The sequence below is a fragment of the Myotis brandtii genome, unplaced genomic scaffold, assembly GCF_000412655.1.
Source record: "Myotis brandtii unplaced genomic scaffold, ASM41265v1 scaffold161, whole genome shotgun sequence".
In the NCBI taxonomy this organism is placed as follows: Eukaryota; Metazoa; Chordata; class Mammalia; order Chiroptera; family Vespertilionidae; genus Myotis; species Myotis brandtii.
In genome coordinates, this window is record NW_005355881.1 from 1159909 (window position 1) to 1179167 (window position 19259).

General features: G+C 52.6%; 2 protein-coding genes across 11 annotated transcripts in view; one reads left to right on the top strand and one right to left on the bottom strand.

Moving 5' to 3' along the window:
- EYA2 (EYA transcriptional coactivator and phosphatase 2) overlaps positions 1-6193 on the top strand; it is a 142264-nt gene extending 136071 nt beyond the window's left edge. Inside the window, exon 16 of the mRNA XM_005862171.2 lies at positions 5427-6193. Coding sequence (XP_005862233.1) covers positions 5427-5507 — 81 coding nt within the window. The 3' untranslated portion in view covers positions 5508-6193. The remainder of the gene's footprint in view (positions 1-5426) is intronic.
- A 9063-nt stretch (positions 6194-15256) lies between these two features.
- ZMYND8 (zinc finger, MYND-type containing 8) overlaps positions 15257-19259 on the bottom strand; it is a 117383-nt gene continuing 113380 nt past the window's right edge. For 6 of the 10 annotated variants that reach the window (XM_014536371.1, XM_014536374.1, XM_014536372.1 and 3 more), the window contains 2 exons: positions 19065-19135; positions 15257-17199 (listed from right to left, as the gene is read on the bottom strand). In XM_014536371.1, the coding sequence (XP_014391857.1) occupies positions 16978-17199; positions 19065-19135 (293 nt within the window). In that variant the 3' untranslated portion in view covers positions 15257-16977. The remainder of the gene's footprint in view (positions 17200-19064; positions 19136-19259) is intronic. The other 4 variants (XM_014536379.1, XM_014536378.1, XM_014536377.1 and 1 more) reach the window with 1 other exon arrangement.

Here is a 19259-nt window from a genome sequence, read left to right on the forward strand (position 1 = left end):
CAGTGGTTCTCAACCTTGGCTGCACATTAGAATCACCTGGGAATCTTTTTAAAATCCTGATTTCTGGGCCTCATCCTCCGGAAATTCTGTGTCTTTGTTATGGGGTGGGGCCACATCATTAGCAACAAAGAAACAGAATTTCTGGAGGATGAGGCCCAGAAATCAGGATTTTTAAAAAGATTCCCAGGTGATTCTAATGTGCAGCCAAGGTTGAGGACCACTGGTTTAGAGGGAAAAGTATTAAATTAATGACAGTAACAGGTGATACACAAGGATATGGCCAAAGTGGTGGCCTGAGTCACAGGAATTGTCCATGAATCACTGGAGTTCCGGAAGCGCGTGCCCCGTCCAGGGCGTGGTCTGCACGGTGAGACTGCCTGCAGCCACTGCCAGGGCCCGGGGGCGTCGAGAGACCCTCTCCCTCTCCCAGGGCAGATGGAGTGCGAAGCTCTGCCCTAAGCAGTAACACTGAATGTTGAGCTTTGCTTCTATCAAAGTTGGGTTGGAGAGCAGCTTCGGCCTGTGGCCCTGAGCACGCCCTCTCGTTCTCACCTGGAGAATGTCAGGGCCATCCTGGGACCAGTCACTGCCAAGTGCCCAATTGGATAGGGCGCAGATATTTATAAACGACCCCTTTCTTATCCTGAAATGAAATACTAGTGATAGTATGACCTATAACTGCCCAAAACATCAGTATCTAGTGATTCTATTAGAGAAATAACAGGGAAAATTATTTACATTCATGCCCTTAACTACAACTCTTTATTACTGCCATTATCATTTTATTTCCTCCTTAAAACCTCCCTGCAACGAGGGGGTTATTCCACTTCATTTTGCAGGAGACAGATTTGAGACTCAGAGGGGTTAATTAATTTACTTAAGGTCACACAGCTGGTACAGGCAAACTGATGTGCATTTTGCTCCAAGCACCTGGCAGGGAGGAGACAGACTTAGGAGTTTCTAACACTGTCAGACTACACCAGTGGTCGGCAAACTGCGGCTCTTTGGCCCCTTGAGTGTGGCTCTTCCTAAGCCTTAGGAGTTCCCTAATTAAGTTAATAACAATGTACCTACCTATATAGTTTAAGTTTAAAAAATTTGGCTCTCAAAAGAAATTTCAATCCTTGTACTGCTGATATTTGGCTCTGTTGACTAATGAGTTTGCCGACCACTGGACTACATCCCTGAGCTTGTCAGATGAGGTGGAGTCCACCAAAGAAGACTGGGGCGCACACCCCCACACCCTGACTCCCCTAAAACCCTCCCCAATGTCGGAGGCAGCAGCCCTGCCCACTAGTGAGGAACGCTGTGTGCCAGCAGCTCTCCTGGCCTGGTGGGTGGGAGTCATTAGCCCCGGCCGCCAGACACCTGGGCAGCGTGAAATATGGCGACAGGACAGAGGGCTTTGTTTCGGCTGACAGTGTTGTTAATATCTCCATTTTAGTGGGTCATTTGTCTCCACCTCTCCACACGTGATAAATCCACCTGTGCTCTGGACCCATCAGGCCCAGGAGGGAGGCGACCGAAGTATCCCCTCCCTCCTCTGCTCATATCCTCCCGGAAAAATGAATGACCGTCTTTACAGGGGGACAGGAGTGGCCGGGTGGCGACCAGAAGCCACCCTTGCAGAGGAGGGAAGGGTGGGCGGGGCAAGGAGAGGGTGGGGAGCTGGGCGACTGGAAGCCATTAAAGAGATGGCATCTGCCCATGATGGATAGCATTCTGCTTCCCTGGAGCAAGAGAAGGTGCTAAATGGTTCTGACCAGCTAGCAGCCCACCCTCTGTAAACAAGAGTGAGTGAGAGAGGAAGATGTGTTTGTTGAGGACTTTGCTTGACGAACTCACCTTCCCTCTCCTCCTCCCTGCCTTCCTCCTTCCCTTCCTCCCACGAATATTTCTTGCGCACCTATTATGTGCCCGGAGCCATGCGATGCAGCGAACCTGGCATCCAGGCTCCACCCCTCCTCGGGCTTTGCACTTGCGATCTTCGGCCTTCTCATCCTCTGGGGCCTGCTTAAAGGTCACCCCTCCACAGAGGCCTCCCCTGACCCAGCCAGCAAAGGGAGATACCCTCCCCTCAGCTGCTTTCTACCCTCCATTCTATTTCCTTCAGAGCATTTACCACGAGATAAAATCATGTTTATTTCTCGTCTGTTGACGTATTACCTGTGACTCCGATGTGACCCCCACAGGTGATTGGCGCCTACCCCGAGGCCCCTTGGGGACACAGTGGTAGACAAAGCCCCTGCCCTCCGGGTAACCTCCCCACCTAACACCCTTTACTTAATCCGGTGGACAGAACCCCTTTTGCCATGTGAGGTCGCACATGCACGGGTTCTGGGGACCAGGATGCGGTCTCTCTGGGTGACGATTACCCTGCTCACCGTAGCAGGAAGGCGAAGATGAGCGATGCTGTAGAGCTGGCAGGCACCGATGCCGCGACCCCAGAGGCAGGGGAGGGTCTGATGTTTTCGGGAACTGAAGGGACATCTGCAGTTTCTACCCCGGGGGCCTGAACCTCGGCAGCAGGATTCGCACAAGAACTGCAGGCAGCCACGTGCTCAGCAAGCACCATCTGGCTGCTTAGTCAATCCTGTCAGGCCAGTGACTGTCTGGAGGAGGCTCGTAGCTGTTAGCTGCAGGTGGCAGGAAGCCCAGGCAGTGATGACGGGAAGCACTAGCTTACCCAACAAGATCAGAAGTAGCTGTGCCCGAGGACGTTTCGGGGGGCATAAGCCTCCCTTCCCATCATTTTGCTCTACCCTGGGCCTTGTCTTCTCTGGTTTGTGGCTTCGTGGCCTCAAAACGGCTGCCACAGCTCCAGGCATCACATACTAACATGACAGCATCCAAAGAGGAAGGGACAGTAAGGAGCAAGGAGTTCACCTCAGGTGCTTCTCTCTAATCATGGAAGCAAACCTTTCCCAGACGCCCCCAGCCAACTTCCCTGTTGGCTTCAGCAGGTCACAAGTCAGGGAGATACCGGCCAAATCCCTGGCAAACAGGAATAGGGTCGCCTTGCTCGCTTAGATGATCACAACTCCTCGCCTGCATCTGGGCACGGTGCTGCCAGATTCAGGGTCTGGAAGCAAGGGATAAGGAAGGATGGCTATTGGGCAGGCAACCACTTTAGCCAATGGGTACATTTTCCAGTGACAACATGCAGTCAGCTTTCTTCTCTGGAGCCAGACATGTCCTCTCTGTGCCTCAGTTTCCTCGTCTGTAAAATAAGATAGACATGTGCCTCTCTCTGATGGGGTTAAACGAGTAATGCATTGCATTACGACTATGATTACAATCATAGTTATTACTAGCTTGCCGCTAATTTAACTCTAGTTAAGTAAAGTCTCATCTCTTTCTCCTTCCTCACTTGAAAAAGATGTTGTTTTGAGTGTTTTTGTTTGTTTTGGTGACTCAGCAAGATAATAAAGCACCTAGCACAGTGTCTGGCTCAGTAACAGTAGATTCAAAAGACTATTATTTAAAACATTGTGTGTCAAAACATTGCATATCTTACTTATTGTTTAAACTCTGAAGACCCCCCAAATTCATCCCTTCACATACATATCCTGCTTGTCCTGCATGCTTCCTGACTTGGCCCTACTTATACAACATATCCTTGTAGAAATAAACATGACGTACATACACATAATCATGACAGCAGCTGATATTTATGGAGCACTTATGATATAGTATGTGTGCACTGTGACTAGCCCCGGCGATGGGACACAGCACATAGCTTACATCTTACAAACAGCAGAGTGACTTGCTTCAGGTCACCCAGCAGGTGGCGGTAGAGCCGAGCTATGGAGAGGACACTGCTCCTAACCCTCATGCTGTGGAAATAGTTCATGAACTTCTTTCCCACAGGAGTGATTTCAACATTAACACACCCCTTCCCAGACCAGCCACCACTTCCGTTCTATCTGCATACGACCTATACCAGCGATTCTCAACCTTCTTCATCTCGTGGCACGCGTAAACTAAATTCTGCGGCACACAAAAAACATTTTTTTGTTGATTTGACAAAAAAAGAAAAGGTGTAATTTTGATTCATTCACACCGGACAGCTATTGTGTGGCTGCTGTCATTTTTTTCTTTGGCAATCTAAGGGGAAAGAGGTCAGTGCCCCTGACTAGATAGTCAGGTATTGCATGCTTTACAAATTCTTGCAGCACAGCAGGTGAAAATCAATGACCTGTACTATTGTCTACTTACTGTGTTCCTTCCAATCAACTCAGTTCTATTTAAAATTGGAAAACTGCCCTAGCTGGTTTGGTTCAGTGGGTAGAGCATTGGCCCGAGGACTGAAGGGTCTTGGGTTGGGGATCAAGTGCCTGTGGGAGGCAATCAATCTTATCTCTCACATCAATGTTTCTCTCTCTCTCTCTGTGTCTCCCCTCCCTTCCACTCTCTCTAAAAATCAGTGGAAATATCCTCAGGTGAAGATTAACAACAACAACAACAAAATTTAATTACTTAATTAAAAATAAATTAAATTTGAAAAATTGATCCTGCCCTGGCCAGGTAGCTCAGTCGTCCCAATATGCCACGGTTGCAGGTTCGATCCCTGGTCAGAGCACATACGAGCCTCAACCAGTGAATGCACAGATAAGTGGAACAACAAATGACTCTCTCTCCAGCTCTCTCTCTCTCTGTCTAAAATTAATAAATAAGCCCGGCTGGTGTAGCTCAGTAGCTGAGCATCGACCCATGAACCAAGAGGACCCTGGTTCGATTCCCAGTCAGGGCACAGCCTGGGTTTTGGGCTCAATCCCCAAGTCGGGGCAGGCCCGAGGCAGCCAATGGATGGATTCTCTCTCCCTCTCTCTTCCTCTCCCTGAAATCACTAAAAACACATTTTAAAAAATAAAATCAATATATAAAAATTAAAAGAAAGAAAACTTGATCCCATGGCAGTAACACAGAGCGACTGAGCATCACTGGCTGTAAAGAAAAGGAAAAGAGAAAAACAAAAAAGTGACAAAGAAAACAAACGAACCTCCCCTCCTGCTCACCGAGGCCTGCGCCGCACACTCTGTTCACACGGAGATGAGCAAGTGTTAGGGAGGGGCTGGCACCTCGCGGAGATGTTCTTGAAGGAGCAGGATTGAGAACACATTTTAAATCAATAGCTTTCTCGCTGTGTGGTGAAGGCCACGTGGTCCCAGTGGAGGGGAGAGGATCAGGCAGCGCAGGATGAACTGATCAGAACAGGCCCAGCGGGAACCAAACCGGGGTGGCCTGACTGGTGGGTACCGGTTTGCTGACAACCTTACATACCTCCCAGTTTGGAAAATGCCCACTGGCTCTGCTGCCTCGAGTTGCCATCGCACAGGGCTCTAACTCTGGGTGTGGCGCCCAGGGGCCCTCGGGGGCACGGAGCAGGGCCTCACGTGTTCTGTGTTCTGTGTTCTGTGTTCCAGCACAACATGCCTTTCTGGCGGATATCCTGCCACGCCGACCTGGAGGCGCTGAGGCACGCCCTGGAGCTGGAGTATTTATAGCAGAACCCGCGCAGCACCCCTGCCCTCCCAGGTGCCCCCCACCAGGCCCCTCGCCTCCCGCCAGACGCTGGACACTGGGCCGGGTCCCTGCAGCCAAGAGGAGGAGCCTGGACCATCTCTGAAGCTGTTCTTCCCGTCCAGGCGCGGGTCCGGAGCCGCAGAGCACCCAGCGGTGGCTTTGGGACGTTTAACTTTGGGGAGAAGGGCTGACTGGGAGTCCAGACTTTCCTAGAGGCTCACAGAGCAAAAGCGAGGCGTTGCTGATCTGGGGGAGGGCTGGGGACGAGACGCACCTGGGGACAGGCTCGGGTTTTCTTCTTCTTAATTTATGGACTAATCTCATTCCCGCTATTATGTTCTCATTCCTGTGTCGTTGGTTTCCTTAGTCGTTGTCTGGTTTTGTGTTTTAAAGGGGCGTGTGGAGCGCCCGGGTTCTAAGGTAAGCGCTCTGCTCTAAGGGTGCTCTGGGGGGACAATCATCTGTGAGCAATCGGTGAGGGAGGCGATTCGGGGCTGTGGGGAGACTGTTGCTTATTTTTGTGTCTAAGGACCTAACCTGACGTCGTGTGGACAGTGCACGTGCCTTATGCTGCCATCTTGTTTTCTAGGGAGAGGGGACCCTGGGGAGGAGGCGGTACTTTGTGATGGAGAAAAGGCATTAAATAAAACCACGTTTACATTTTGAACTGGGTAGGGTGTCATTACTTCACGACCACTCCTGAGGCTTCTGAATCTGTTGGTCTTTCCAGAACCTTTTCACTTACAAAGGAATAAAATCCAACTCAGACTTGCTTAAGCCAAAAAAAGAAAAGTCTTGGGAAACTTTAGGCGATAGCTCCTCCAGGCGTAGCTGGATCCAGGTGACCAAGTTATTTTCCCCTGTGTGGCCTTACTTCCCCGGCAGGCTCTTCCCTGAGTGGCAACGAGGCTCTGAGAATCTTCTAGCAAAACCACATGGGCAGAAAGAGTCACGGGCTCCATGGAGCTGGGTTGGGGTTTGATCCCTCGTGAACATAAAGCTGGGGAGAGCTGGTCCCCCAGAGGAAAAGTCAGTGGCTGTTACTAAAGGAACTGGAGGAATGAGGGTTGGGCTGAAAAATACAACTTCCAGTCCAATGGTCAGGTTTGATTTTCGGCGAGTGAGCCAAGGACCCCGTGGATGGGACGGGAGGGGCATTTAGAGAAGTTCTGAGGACTTCCTGAGTGCGTTTGCTGCCCATAGAGTCCCAAGCAGGGCCCGGACCCACCTGGTTAGATGCTAAATACAAGTAAAGGCTCCTCCCTCTCTCCGTGTTGGTCAAATCCAGGTTTACCAATTGCTGGTATATCCACGTTGGTGGAGATGGGAGAGGACGCGGTGATTGGAGTCTCCGAGCTAGAGTCTGATGGCTAGAAAGCCATAACCAAGGGTGAGATAGGCCCCTCCCGCTAGACCCTGCGCAAGTCCTGGCAGGTGTGAGTGGTGGTGCTGCAGCCACTCATTCATCCCACCTGGTCAGGCGGGGTCAAGGGGTCAGCCATTTACCAGGCGCTCTTCTCGACTTCCGGGTGCAAATGGACAGAAGCCGTCCCTACCCTCACGGAGCTGACATTCCCGCCAGGGAACACTCCAGGAAGCAGGCAGATGAGTGTGCCCCCCAGGCTTTCTCACTCACCAGCCTGTCCCGTGAGAAGAAAGGTGGAGAGGGCCGGGGCTGAGCAGGAAACTAGCACACACACACCCTGTTCCTCCACACGCCTGCCCGGCACAGGCTGGCTTCCCACTTGAGTCACACCACGTCCCCTTTCAAGGTCAGGAGGAGAGAGCAGGCCACGTGACCTCAGGGGGAGGAGAAGGTGGGCCCGAGGCTGAGGCCAGCCAACATCAAGGAGACCGGTTGAAGGGGGTCCTGGGAGTGTCCCAGTGTGTACCCAGAGCAGCATTCGGCTCCACACAGTGGCCCGTGCCTGTCCAGGGGTATTCATGGCGGGCCTCCTTGTGGGTTGAGATTTTGACTTTCAGAATGCCTGGCCTGGCGCTGCTCGGCCAGCGATGAGGGTGCCTTCCTCCTCAGACCCTGGCTGCGGGTGGGGTGATGCGGTGCTGTCCCCTCTGCGCAGGTGACAGCCGAGATCAGACCCGGATGGTGAGAAAAGCCGGAGGACGTGTTCCAGGGGGAGACCGGAGGTTCAGAGCTCCCGGGTGAGCAGGAGGGAGCTTTCCGGCTGCAGGAAGAGAAAGGCGGCCCGAGTGCCAGAGGCCCGGGCAGAGGCCAGAGGGCAGAGGGCACGGCGGGTCGGGTCGGATCCGGTTGGACCCTTTTGGTCATGGATTTTGTTTAGTGGAGTCGGGTTTCATTCCAGATCCAACGAGGACACCAGCGTTTTAAGCAGGAGAACGGCCACTGTGGGGAGAATGGCTTGGAGTGGGAAGGATGGGGGCAGGGCCTTTGGTCACGGACTCCCCGTGAACTTAAAAGGGGTTTGCTAGCTGTACTTTATAATCTAGACCAGCGGTTCTCAACCTGTGGGTCGAGACCCCTTTGGCGGTCGAATGACCCTTTCACAGGGGTCGCCTAAGACCATCCTGCATATCAGATATTTACATTGCAATTCATAACAGTAGCAACATCACAGTTATGAAGTAGCAACGAAAATAATTTTATGGTTGGTCACAACATGAGGAGCTGTATTTAAAGGGCCAGAAGGTTGAGAACCACTGATCTAGACAGTTCACTGCACAAAGCGCAAGTATGCGTCTTGATGTATTTTACCTGTGATTGCCCTTGGGTGAGCGCCACCCAGATCGAGATGGAAGATATTTCCAAGCCCCCAGAAAGCTCCCTCGTGGCCCTGCCCAGCCTCTGCCCACGCTCCTCAAGCTTCTGGTTTGTCACCTCGTTTGGCCTGATCTAGTTCATATACTAGTAAACGGGCCCAGGCAGAACGTTCCCCTCTGTGCCCGGCTTCGTTCCCGCATGAAGCTTTAGAGATGGCTCCGGGCTGTTGCATGGTCTGCAGTCATTCTGGGTAAAGGAGAATCCGAGTGGAGAAGCTGGACCATTCTCCCCAGCACCGGTCAGCCCCTAGCTCGGCGCTGGCGGAGCTGTGCTCCCCGGTGACCACCAGAGGGCAGTGCGATGCCGCGGCTGGTCTGCGCCGCCTGCAGGTGCCCTTGAAAGGCTTCCCAAAGCATCTCCTTCAGGCCCCGCCCAGGCTTCGGTGGTCCACTGACTGTGGCCACATGGAGATCCCAGCAGAGAGGAGTGTCTGTGCTGGGAGGCAACGGGGCACGTGGTGGCCTCAGGAGCCATCGCCCCGCAGGGCTGGGAAGCGCTTGTCCCTGAGCTCTGCCCAACTCTAAATGTTGCCTGCTCTCCGGGCTCGCCTGTCTGCCACAGTCCCCACCACACCCTACTGTCTCCCTGACACACTGAGGCCAAGTATCAGTTACCACTGAGCATCACACATGCTGGCTGTGTTCTTCATAGTGGAGAAATATTTTTCTATCAAAAGTGGAAAAACAACAACTAAACCAAGGGACCTGCATGTTACAAGGAGAAAAAATGATGCACAAATCTATTCTAACGTGTTTAATTTACAAAGAAAGCATGTCTGTGTCTACTTTCCCCTCAACTAGTTCCTCTGGTTTCTGTTCTCTGCCTGGCCCTGGGAGCAGTTTGTAATTCCCATCTTAACCACTACCCTGTATCTACCTCTGTCTGTTTTTGTGTGGTTTTTCTTTGTATCTACTTTTTTTAAAATATTTTTTATTGATTTCAGAGAGTAAGGGAGAGAGAGAGAGATAGAAGCATCAATGATGAGAGAGAATCATTGATCGGCTGGCTGCCTCCTGCAGGCAACCCAGGCATGTGCCCTGACCAGGAATCAAACCATGACCTCCTGGTTCATAGGTCAATGCTCAACTACTGAGCCACACCAGTCGAGCAGTACCTCTGTCTGTTTTGTCCACCACTGTTACCAGCACCTGAAACTGCACAGCTGAGAATGAGTACCTAATTAAGAATGAATGAGTGAGTGAGTGAATGAGTGGCTTTTATACAAAAGCTTCTCCAATAGCGACAAAGGTATAGTAATGGTTAAGAGCAGGCATTTTTTGTGTGTCATCAGACTGGGGCCAAGTTCAGCTTCTGCAACTAAATAGCATTTTTTGTGTGACCTCAGGCCGCTTTCTCAGTCTCTCTGAGCCTGATGTTATCAGCTGCAAAAGGCAGGTTGTTACAATGCAATGTACGTAAATTGCCTGAAATATAGAAGATGCTGGGTAAATGAACCTCCCTTCTTCTTCCGTTTATCAAGGTGAACCAAGGTCAGTGCTGGGTTGTTTTAACAAGCTGTCTAGTGCCCAACTGGCCTGGCCTTGGGCTATATGCTGGGCCAGGTAGACAACGGTTTCCCATTAACACCATGTCCTGGGCCAGATGGCAAAGCCAAAGGTTTAATCCCCGGCCATATCTCTGGGTGAGAACTGGCTTGTTCGACATCCAGCCACCCCTCCTCCTTCTGCTGCGCTTTCCTGAACTGCAGAGGCTAGAAAGCTGAAGCTGCCCCGCAGACTCCCTTACAGCCAGGATCTGGAGCAGGTAGGGCCCACCGATCAGTGTGGTCACAGAGACTGTATAGGTACGAGGTCAGTGGGGAGAACGGTGGTGCACAGGGGGCATATGCCTGCAGGTGCTGACCAGAGCAAAGCTGGTGCGGGCCGATCTGATCGTGCGGGAGCAGCACCACCCCCACCCAACCTCAACCCCAAGCCCCACTCCCACTGGTGACTCAATCCCGCCGAGTGGCTTTCTCCATCTTCCTAGTGATTCTGTAAATACTCATCATGTTCCAATCAGACCCAATCAGGGAAGCAGCCAGATCTGGCCCAGGTGTTTGGCATAAGTAATATCTGATGGGAATTGGACCTTATCCCGTGGTGGGAGGAGCTGGGGAAGTGAAGGTCTGAAAGGGGGCATAAGGAGTCAACAGCCAGGCGATCTGAAAAGCCGTGGGGCACGTCCAGCCACCCGAGTGAGTAGATAAATCAACGGGGAGCCATCACTTCTGCAGCCAAGCATCCAGGGGTGGGCCAGGCACTGGAGTCCAGGAGTCAAGAAGACCTGGACGCAGCGCTGAGGACAGCAAGGGCCAGGGAGCCTGCTGCCATGTCTGCAGCTGTCTGTCGCCAGGTTTCGCCACAGCGACCTTGCAAGGAAAGAGGCTGCTGCTGAAACTGGACAACCAAGGGGTCCGGGCTGCCTGGCACTATTTGAGCCAATTCAGCAGGGACAGGTTGAATCATATATGAGCATTTATTCCAATAATGCCGGCAGCATGGGGGAGCAGCAGGTCACCCACGAAAATCTGCTCTGCACCCCTCCCCCCATAAGCCAGCTGCTTATATGGGGTACAAGGACGCAGATTACGTGGGGAAGTGGGCAAAAGGAATAAGAATGGGTATAATGGTTACAAGCAATGTGGGCTGGGGGTTTGCAAAGGGCAGGGGACGTCCGAGACTCCATTGTTTCCTTTCCTCAACAAGGTTGTTATATAACAGGCACCTCCCGACGGAGAGGATGGGCAGCATCTGCAGGTGAGCTCCCAGGTCCCCTGTATAACTCCCAGCCAGGTTAGAATGTGCTGTCTTTAATCGGAACAAAACAATCACAGTTAACAGCGCACGATTAATAGTTCTCCTAAGTATTTCTTATAACTAATAGCTAGTCCCCGGTATTCTATTTCTGCCCCTAACACTGCTTCCCTATCCAGCTTCAAAAATCTCACACAAGTTGCTCTTTTGGTCAATTCTAACTCAGAACCATTCGAGGAAAGGGATTCTGGGAAATGTAGTTCCCAGCCTAGCCAAATTGACACAGTACAGATTACACACCTGTGGGTTTACCAAACCCTTCTGCTCTAACTGGCTGGGTGAATTCTGCTCTCTATGACTGGCCTGACTGACAGAAACTTTGGACAATTCTGCAGTGGGTGCTATCAATGTTTTTGTTAACCCGGGGCCTTTTGTGTGGACAATTTCCCACCTCAGGAGTCTGCTCCAGAAGCAGGCAGAATCTCACATCTCCAGCCTCCCTTGCAGGTGGACTGTAAGTACGTGAACTACGCTCAACCAATCAGATGATCCGATGGCTGATCAGATGGCTGAACCTGGATACCATTTTGGTCTATCAGATAGACCAAGTGGTCGGCAAACTGTGGCTCACGAGCCACATGCGGCTCTTTGGCCCCTTGAGTGTGGCTCTTCCACAGAATACTGACTTCTGCGCATGGGCCACGAAGTTTCAGTCGCACTGTACGTGCGCACCCGCACGTGGTATTTTGTGGTATTTTGTGGAAGAGCCACACTCAAGGGGCCAAAGAGCCGCATGTGGCTCGTGAGCCACAGTTTGCCGACCACTTGGTCTATCTGATAGACCAAGATGGTATCCAGGTTCAGCCAATTAAATATCTCAGGTACTTAGACTCAATTATCAGATACACCCACGTGGAACCTAGGTTTAACCAATGCAGACACACCCATCTCACCTCCCACCTCAGCCGCCCTCTCTCCCTCTCTGAGCTCCTCAGCCCCACCCCACCCCAGAGCCCTCCATTCTGGCCTCACTGCCTGCCTTCTTTCCCGAACGAGGCCAGGTTCCCGCCTCAGGCCTTTTAGGTTGCTCTTCCTTCTACCTGGGATGTTCCTCCAACCAGGTTAGTAGCTCTCAGTTCTGGCTGCCCATTAGGGGCACCTGAGCAGCTTTGCAAAAAGTACAGATGCCCGAGCCCCAGAGAGACCGTTGTCGTTACCAGGGAAGTGGCACCTGGGCATTTCTGGTTTGTTTTATATCTCCCAGGTGCTTCCAATGCTCAGCCAGAGCTTAGAATCGCTGCCCCAGACACCCCGGCTCTGTCCCCCGGCTCTGTGAGTGTTTGTTCACAGGCAGCTTCTCAGAGAGGCCGTAGGCAATCACACCATCGGACTCCCCCTCACCCTGCTCATTGACCGTCAGTGAACACCACGTGGGTGAGGGCAGAGGCTGCACCGGTTTTGTTCAGCACTTGTTTCCAGAAACTAAACATTTTTGAAGTTAAAAAATGACAAGAATACCCCATCTCCAGAAAGAGCAGTTCAGTAGTTCAGTTAGATTTCATGAGCTCTGTAGCCTTGAGCTAGTCACTTCCTGGGCCTGTTTCTACAAGGGCCAGTGGGAGGTCACATGAGAATAGCGAACAGCACTTTTTCGGTTGACTCATGACCAAGGACAAAGGGAAAATCACAGCCCACTGTGGGAAGGCCTCGGACCACTCCCTCACAAACAGCGGCCTCCCTGCCTCTCTCACCCATCTAAGCCACACCGGCCTCCCTGCTGTTCATACAGAGCGCCCTGAATGAACGACTTCAGCCCACCTTTCTCCCCGCTCCAGCTCTCTGCGGCTGCAGTTCTGCATAGTGGCCACCAGGTGGCGAGAGGACTAAATTGCATTCAAGATCACCCCTAGACCATCCTGGCCAGTCCTGGCCCCTGCCTGGCCGTTGCTAAGAGAAAAGAGCAGGGACCATGGCAGAGCCCATGGTGCCCTCCCTCCTCTCCTCATGCATGGAGTCAGAGACATTGGACATCGGAAACGCTGGACCCAGACTAAAGTCAGAGGAAGAAGGGCCCACAGTCCTGTCTGGATCGGCCAAGTCCTTCCCCTCTTCTCTGACCACTCCTGACCCTCCCGCACAGCCACCTGGGATGAGTCCCAGGGGCCCCTCTGTTTCCCTGCCCATCTGCATACCCTCAACTGAGGGTTCGACCATCTGCATACCCTCAACTGAAGGCTGTGACAGGCATTGTCCTCTCCCACAGTGCAGGGCCGCGCTGGTCCGGGACCAACATGGAGCAGCAGCCAGGCCTCGGGTTACATAAAAAAGGGGACAGGACAGAAGAGTGTGTATCAAACGCTGCCACTTGTGCACAGGAAGGGGGAGGAAACGCCCTCTGTGTTGGTTTGCAAATGCGGACTCGGGGACGCGCAGGCCGGAGACCAGGGTGGCTGGGCGGGACTAACCCCGGGCCCTCTTCTCACATTTGAGGCCTATTGCTGTATTACCTAGTGAAGTCAATAGGAAAAGTGAAATGCAACAATTTATTTGAAAATAACCATTTCTCTACTTTCTTGTACAGGAAGCTGCGGCCGGGGTGGGGAGGCCTGGAGTCGGGTGAGATTAGGGGACACAGCAGTGAAGGAGACAGTAAACTTTGACCAGGGATGAGGCTGAGACTGCCCGGCTGGTGTGGCTCAGTGGATTGAGTGTCGTCCTATGTGTACCACGAGGTCGCTGGTTTGATTCCGTCAGGGCACATGCCGAGGCTGCAGGCTCGATCCCCAGTAAGGGGTGTGCAGGAGGCAGCAGATGGATATTTCTCATGATGTTTCTCTCTCTCTCCCTTCCTCTCTAAAAATCAGTAAAAACTTACTTTTAAAAAGAGTCCGAGACAGAGGATAACAGGGCTATGGGTGGGGAGTGGCTACAGAGGTGGCATCTGAGAGATGACCTGGAGAACAACACGGAAGGGCGTGCCAGGCAAGGGCCCAGAGACAAGAAAGGGCCTGGCTTGTTGGAGCCAAAAGATGACAGTGGGGTGACTATGCCTTCCCCTCTCACAGCCTCGGCCTCTCCCCCTAAAATGGGGCTGTGCCACCTACTCTGCGGTCTTCAGGATAAAATGAGAGGATACCGGGAAGGTGCACATCCATGCCCAATAAAAAAGGAAACTAAACATTTTTGAAGTTAAAAAATGACAAGAATACCCCATCTACAGAAAGAGCAGTTCAATAGTTGTTAGATTTCAAGAGCTCTGTAGCCTTGAGCTGGTCACTTACTGAGCCTGTTTCTACAAGGGCCAGTGGGAGGTCACATGAGAATAGCGAACAGCACTTTTTCGGTTGACTCATGACCAAGGACAAAGGGAAAATCACAGCCCACTGTGGGAAGGCCTCGGACCACTCCCTCACAAACAGCGGCCTCCCTGCCTCTCTCACTCATCTAAGCCACACCGGCCTCCTTGCTATAAGCACATCAAGTTCACACCTGCCCCAGGCCCTTTGCACTTGCTGGCTCACTCTGTCTTGGATGCTCACCCACTTACTCATCCCACAGCCAGCTCTTCATTCAGGACTCAGGTCAAATGTCCCCTCCCAAGAGAGGCTCCTTATGTTAAGAGCTAGTGAATCTACCTTCAGAACCCCTTGGTCCTACTCTAAACCAGCAGTCGCCAACCGGTGGTCCGCGGGTCACTGGTGGTCCGTGAGGTCCAAAAGGTTGGCGACTGCTGCTCCAAAATATCCCATCTTGTACTAACTTATCAGGTGATCACCTCATAAGAGTCTAATCACTATGCTTTACACCTGAAACTAACATAATAGTGATATCAACTGCAATTGAAGAAGAAATATTGTTTTTTTAAATACATTTTTATTGATTTCAGAGAGGAAGAGGGAGAGATAGAAACATTATTGAGAAGAATCATTAAACGGCTGCCTCCTGCACGCCCCCTACTGGGGATCATGCCTGCAACCTGGGCATGTGCCCTTGACCAGAATCCAACCCTTCAGTCCACAGGCCGATGGTCTATCCACTGATCCAGACCAGCTAGGGCCAGAAATTATTTTTAAATTCCTGTTCGCTTCCTGTCACAGCAAATGGCCTGCAGGCCAAACGCAGCCCATTCTGATTCTGTACAGCCTGTGAGCTGTGACTAATGTTTATATTTTTAAATGGATGAAATATATACATACATATATCACACATGAAATTTCAGTGACCAGGGTGGGCCGGGCAATGTGAAGTCTCGTGCTTCCCACTCAGCTCTGAGTGAGGCCTCCATCCTGGCCAGGGAGGAACTCCCTCCCTCCCACTGTTTTTCCGAGACTGACCCAGGATTTCCCTTGCTTCTCATCTGGGTCAAAAGCACTCAAGGCACTGGACCAGGGGCCCTTATTGCTGATGTGCCCACCGCCGTGGAGATGTGCGCGGCCACTCACGGCCTGGCCTCTGTGTTCGGCCGTGAAAACCTGACTGGGCCGTGCAGACCCAATGGAAAACTGCAGATTTGAGGACGACCAAGCCATTTTTCCAAAACAGTTTAATTTTAAAAAGGTGAAGAGTCTGAAGAAACTGGGGGAGAAGGGGAGGAACCCAAAAGAGCCTACCGTGTTGTGAGTCTCCTGGCTCAGTCGCAAAGAAACACCATCGTCAAAAAAGATATTTAAGTTTAATACAAATTTTATACAAAGAAAATGTGAAAAAATACTTCCATATGTTAAAAGCAATTATGCTTCACAAATAAGGCCAGCTAGGCTATTTTTTGTTTTTTTTTGATGACTGCAATTCACAAATGTTCTTTCTCTCCTGTTTTCTTCTAATACTCCCTTCTTACTTCTTCTCTAATACGGGTAACTAGCTGGAAACTGTACAGTCCGCATCCTCTTATCAACAACGAAGAGAAAGTAAACGAGACTAAAATGTACAACGAGATGGGCTGGAATGATATCGTACAATTAATTTCCTCATATACAGACATCCCCCTCCGCTTGCTCAACGCCTTTTGTTTTACACAACAGACAAAATGGAGCCACAGCGTTCGTAGTGTAACAGACAGCATGGCGGGCGTGCCCTCTCACACTGCCTTGGTTTCATGCTTACATAAAAACGTAAAATCCCCTCGTATAAATACTACAGACATGCTTCATCCCAGGCTCGACTGTCCTCCGCGTGCGCCCGGCCTCCGTCCTCCCTGCCGCAAAGCACAGGATCTCTCTCCCCCAGCGTGTGAGTGTGTCGGAAGGAGCCACAACGCACAGGAGAGGTTTCTCTCGGTTCCGAGGACGCGAAACGCCCGGTGTTCTTCTCTCCTGCGCTGGGCTGAGTGGGGCTGGTTTCTGCTTCTCGTCTGTAAACAAGGACACTGGGTTTTCCCTTTTAGGAGGAGAGTCACCGCGTCGGTCACGCCACAGAAACGAGCTCCTGCCCGTGTCCTTCTGCGTCCTCCGGGCCCAGAGAGCTTGCATCTGATGAAGCAGCAGCGCGGTGTCGGGAAGGGGCGATGGCTTGATGGGATGTGCCCACGGCAGCACAGAATCTGCCAGAACTCACCATCCCGGTGCCGCCTCCAGACGGACGGGCCCCGGACCACCCCTTCCAACACCAGAACATCCTTTGTGTTGTTGGGTGTGTTTTTCTAATCGCTTTTCTTTTTTCTTTTTCTTTTTTTTTTTTTTTTTTTTATAAGTTAAAGTCAATACAAATATAAAAAGGGGAAGGTACTCTAAGTTCAGTGACATCCACAAATTGTACATTATTTACACCTAAAGCGTGAGTTCATGTGGGTGGACGGTCCTCGGAGCTCGTGGGGGACGCGTGTAGTGTGGGACCCTCGGTGGGAAGAAAGGCCGGGTCTGTGTGGAGCCCTCGGGTCCGGAGGGGGTGGTCTCCCCCTCACGTCTCCGCGCCGTTCCCTGGCGGCCCGGGGTCGGCCTTCTTCCTCCGGGGGGCGGGCGGCTGGTGGCGCGGCTTGTCCCTAGTCCCACAAGGCGTCCAGCCGAGACTCTTTCGGGAGGAGACTCTTCGAGCTGGCGCTGGCGTTGTGCTCGGAACGCGACGATCCTCGCTTCTCATCGCTGCCGCTCCAGCCGCCGGACTTGCTGCCCCGGGAATGGTCTGGGAGGAAAAGCAACAGAGAGAAAGGCTCAGCGCTCCCGCCGCCTCCACCGGAGCAGAGCTCCCCGCCCCGACCGGCACTCCTCGCCGCCCGCACAGCGCCGAGGGGTCAACACTGCCACCCCGGCCTCCTGGAGGGTGGTCTGCAGAGGACCAAGGCAGAACGGCTTCCTTTCTTAGGACTTAACAGAGCGGGTTGGAAAGACAGTAGGGTGTCATGCTCACGGAGAATAAAGATCGGAGAGGAAATGGCCAAGGAAGGCCTTTCTGGTGCGGTGCCCACACTGGGCAGCCCCAGGACGTGACACCAAGCACCCCGTGCGCCGGTAGCCACCCTCAGGCACAGGAAAAGGCACCCAAGTGTGACGTGTGACCCACCGACTGACATCAACCTTAAGCTTCTTTGATCAATTTACAGGAAACTCGAAAAACAGGCTCATACCAAACCACCCAGAGGAGCAGGTCAGAGAGGAGGAGGAGGAATGTGGACCAGAGCGGCCAAGGCCAGCTGGGAGCACAGACCACCGGCCCCAGGAAGGACAAGCCGGAGGGTCACCAGAGAGTGCGGAACCGAGTCGGACCCGAGACAGCTTCAGACACAGGCGAGTCAGAAACGAGGAGCCGGAGAGCCAGGTGATACCTGTAACGCCGTCCAACGGGCCAGGCGCGCGGGCTCCCTGGACAGACGCCTACGGGAGCCCTGGCAGCAAGCCACCGGGTCCTGCACATCCGAGGTCATTTACCAGCTCAGACAGACGGGGCAGAACTTTTACGATTTCTCCAGGGGGTGGGGGTGGGGGTGGAGGGGTAATAGCTGACTGAAGAAGTCAACTTCAAGTTTAGAGACAGAAATCGAAACGAGGGAGGAAGAGGCCATGTCACCGTCTGGGGGGTGACGCGTCTTATCGCCTGGCTAGTCGTGAGCCCTTTCTGGAGGGTCTGGAGGGCCGGATCTCCAAGGTGAGCGCCTCACACAGAGGAGCTCTTAGTCACTGCATCACTGACCCGCAGGGCAGGACTCTGCGGAGCGGGGGTCAGGGGGCGGCCTTTTTTTTTTTTAAGTATTTTCAATTAGTTTACATTCAGTATAATTTTGTATTCGTTTAGGGTGCACAGCATAGGGATTAGACAATCGTAAACTTTACAAAGTGCTCCCCCTGACACCATACATAGTTATTAACAACATTACTGACTGTATTTCCTATGCTGTACGGTATGTCCTTGGACTATTTTGTAACGACCGATCTGTACTTCTCAAGGGCCGGCTCTACCTTAACAGCCCTGACTTGACCTCTTCGTAGCCTTCTGCCCGATCTGCACTGCCTACATCAAGCATGTCAAACTCGCGGCCTGCGGGCCACACGCCTCTTTACTTGGCCCGTGTTAGCCGCGAGTTTGACCTGCTTGGCCCACACCATCAGTTCTTCTGGAAGGACTTTGGGGAGTGCTGTGGTTGGTCATCTCCAAATGTGAGAAAATCCTGCAACAACACAGTCACGCCACATCCAGTCCCCTGCTCGGGCGAAAGCAGAAGGGGCGGGCTGAGCTGGGACGGCACCTGTAGGGCCTACCCCCTCCCATGGACAGGACTCGGCGCTGGCTGGTACGGCCAATCACTGCAGGGGAGGACCGGTGTTCACCTGGGACCTTGTATGAAAAGAGCGAGGATGTCCCCTCGAGAAGCTAAACCGTACGCTCTGGCCGTTTCCATGGCCACCAGAGGCCCAGTTACGAAGAAGTACAAGCCAAAGCAAGACCCATCACTCAGAAGAACAGCAGAGGACACACCCCCGAAGAAGCACACACCCGGCCTTCGCACGCCAGGAGTGAGTCCGGGCGGCTCCGGGGGGCGGGGTCATACTTACACTTCTGGGCCGGGCAGGTGGGGTGCGGCTGGTGGTCTGTGGCGGTTGGGGCAGAGGCAGGTTGTTGCTAACTGAAGAGATAGCACAGGCATCCTCAGAGTCTATCCGCTTGAGTCCACACCCCCACGTGCTCAACCACTGCTGGCCCTCGTTAGGCCACTGCTCTTAGCACTGCTTCTCCACTTAGTGGTTCAC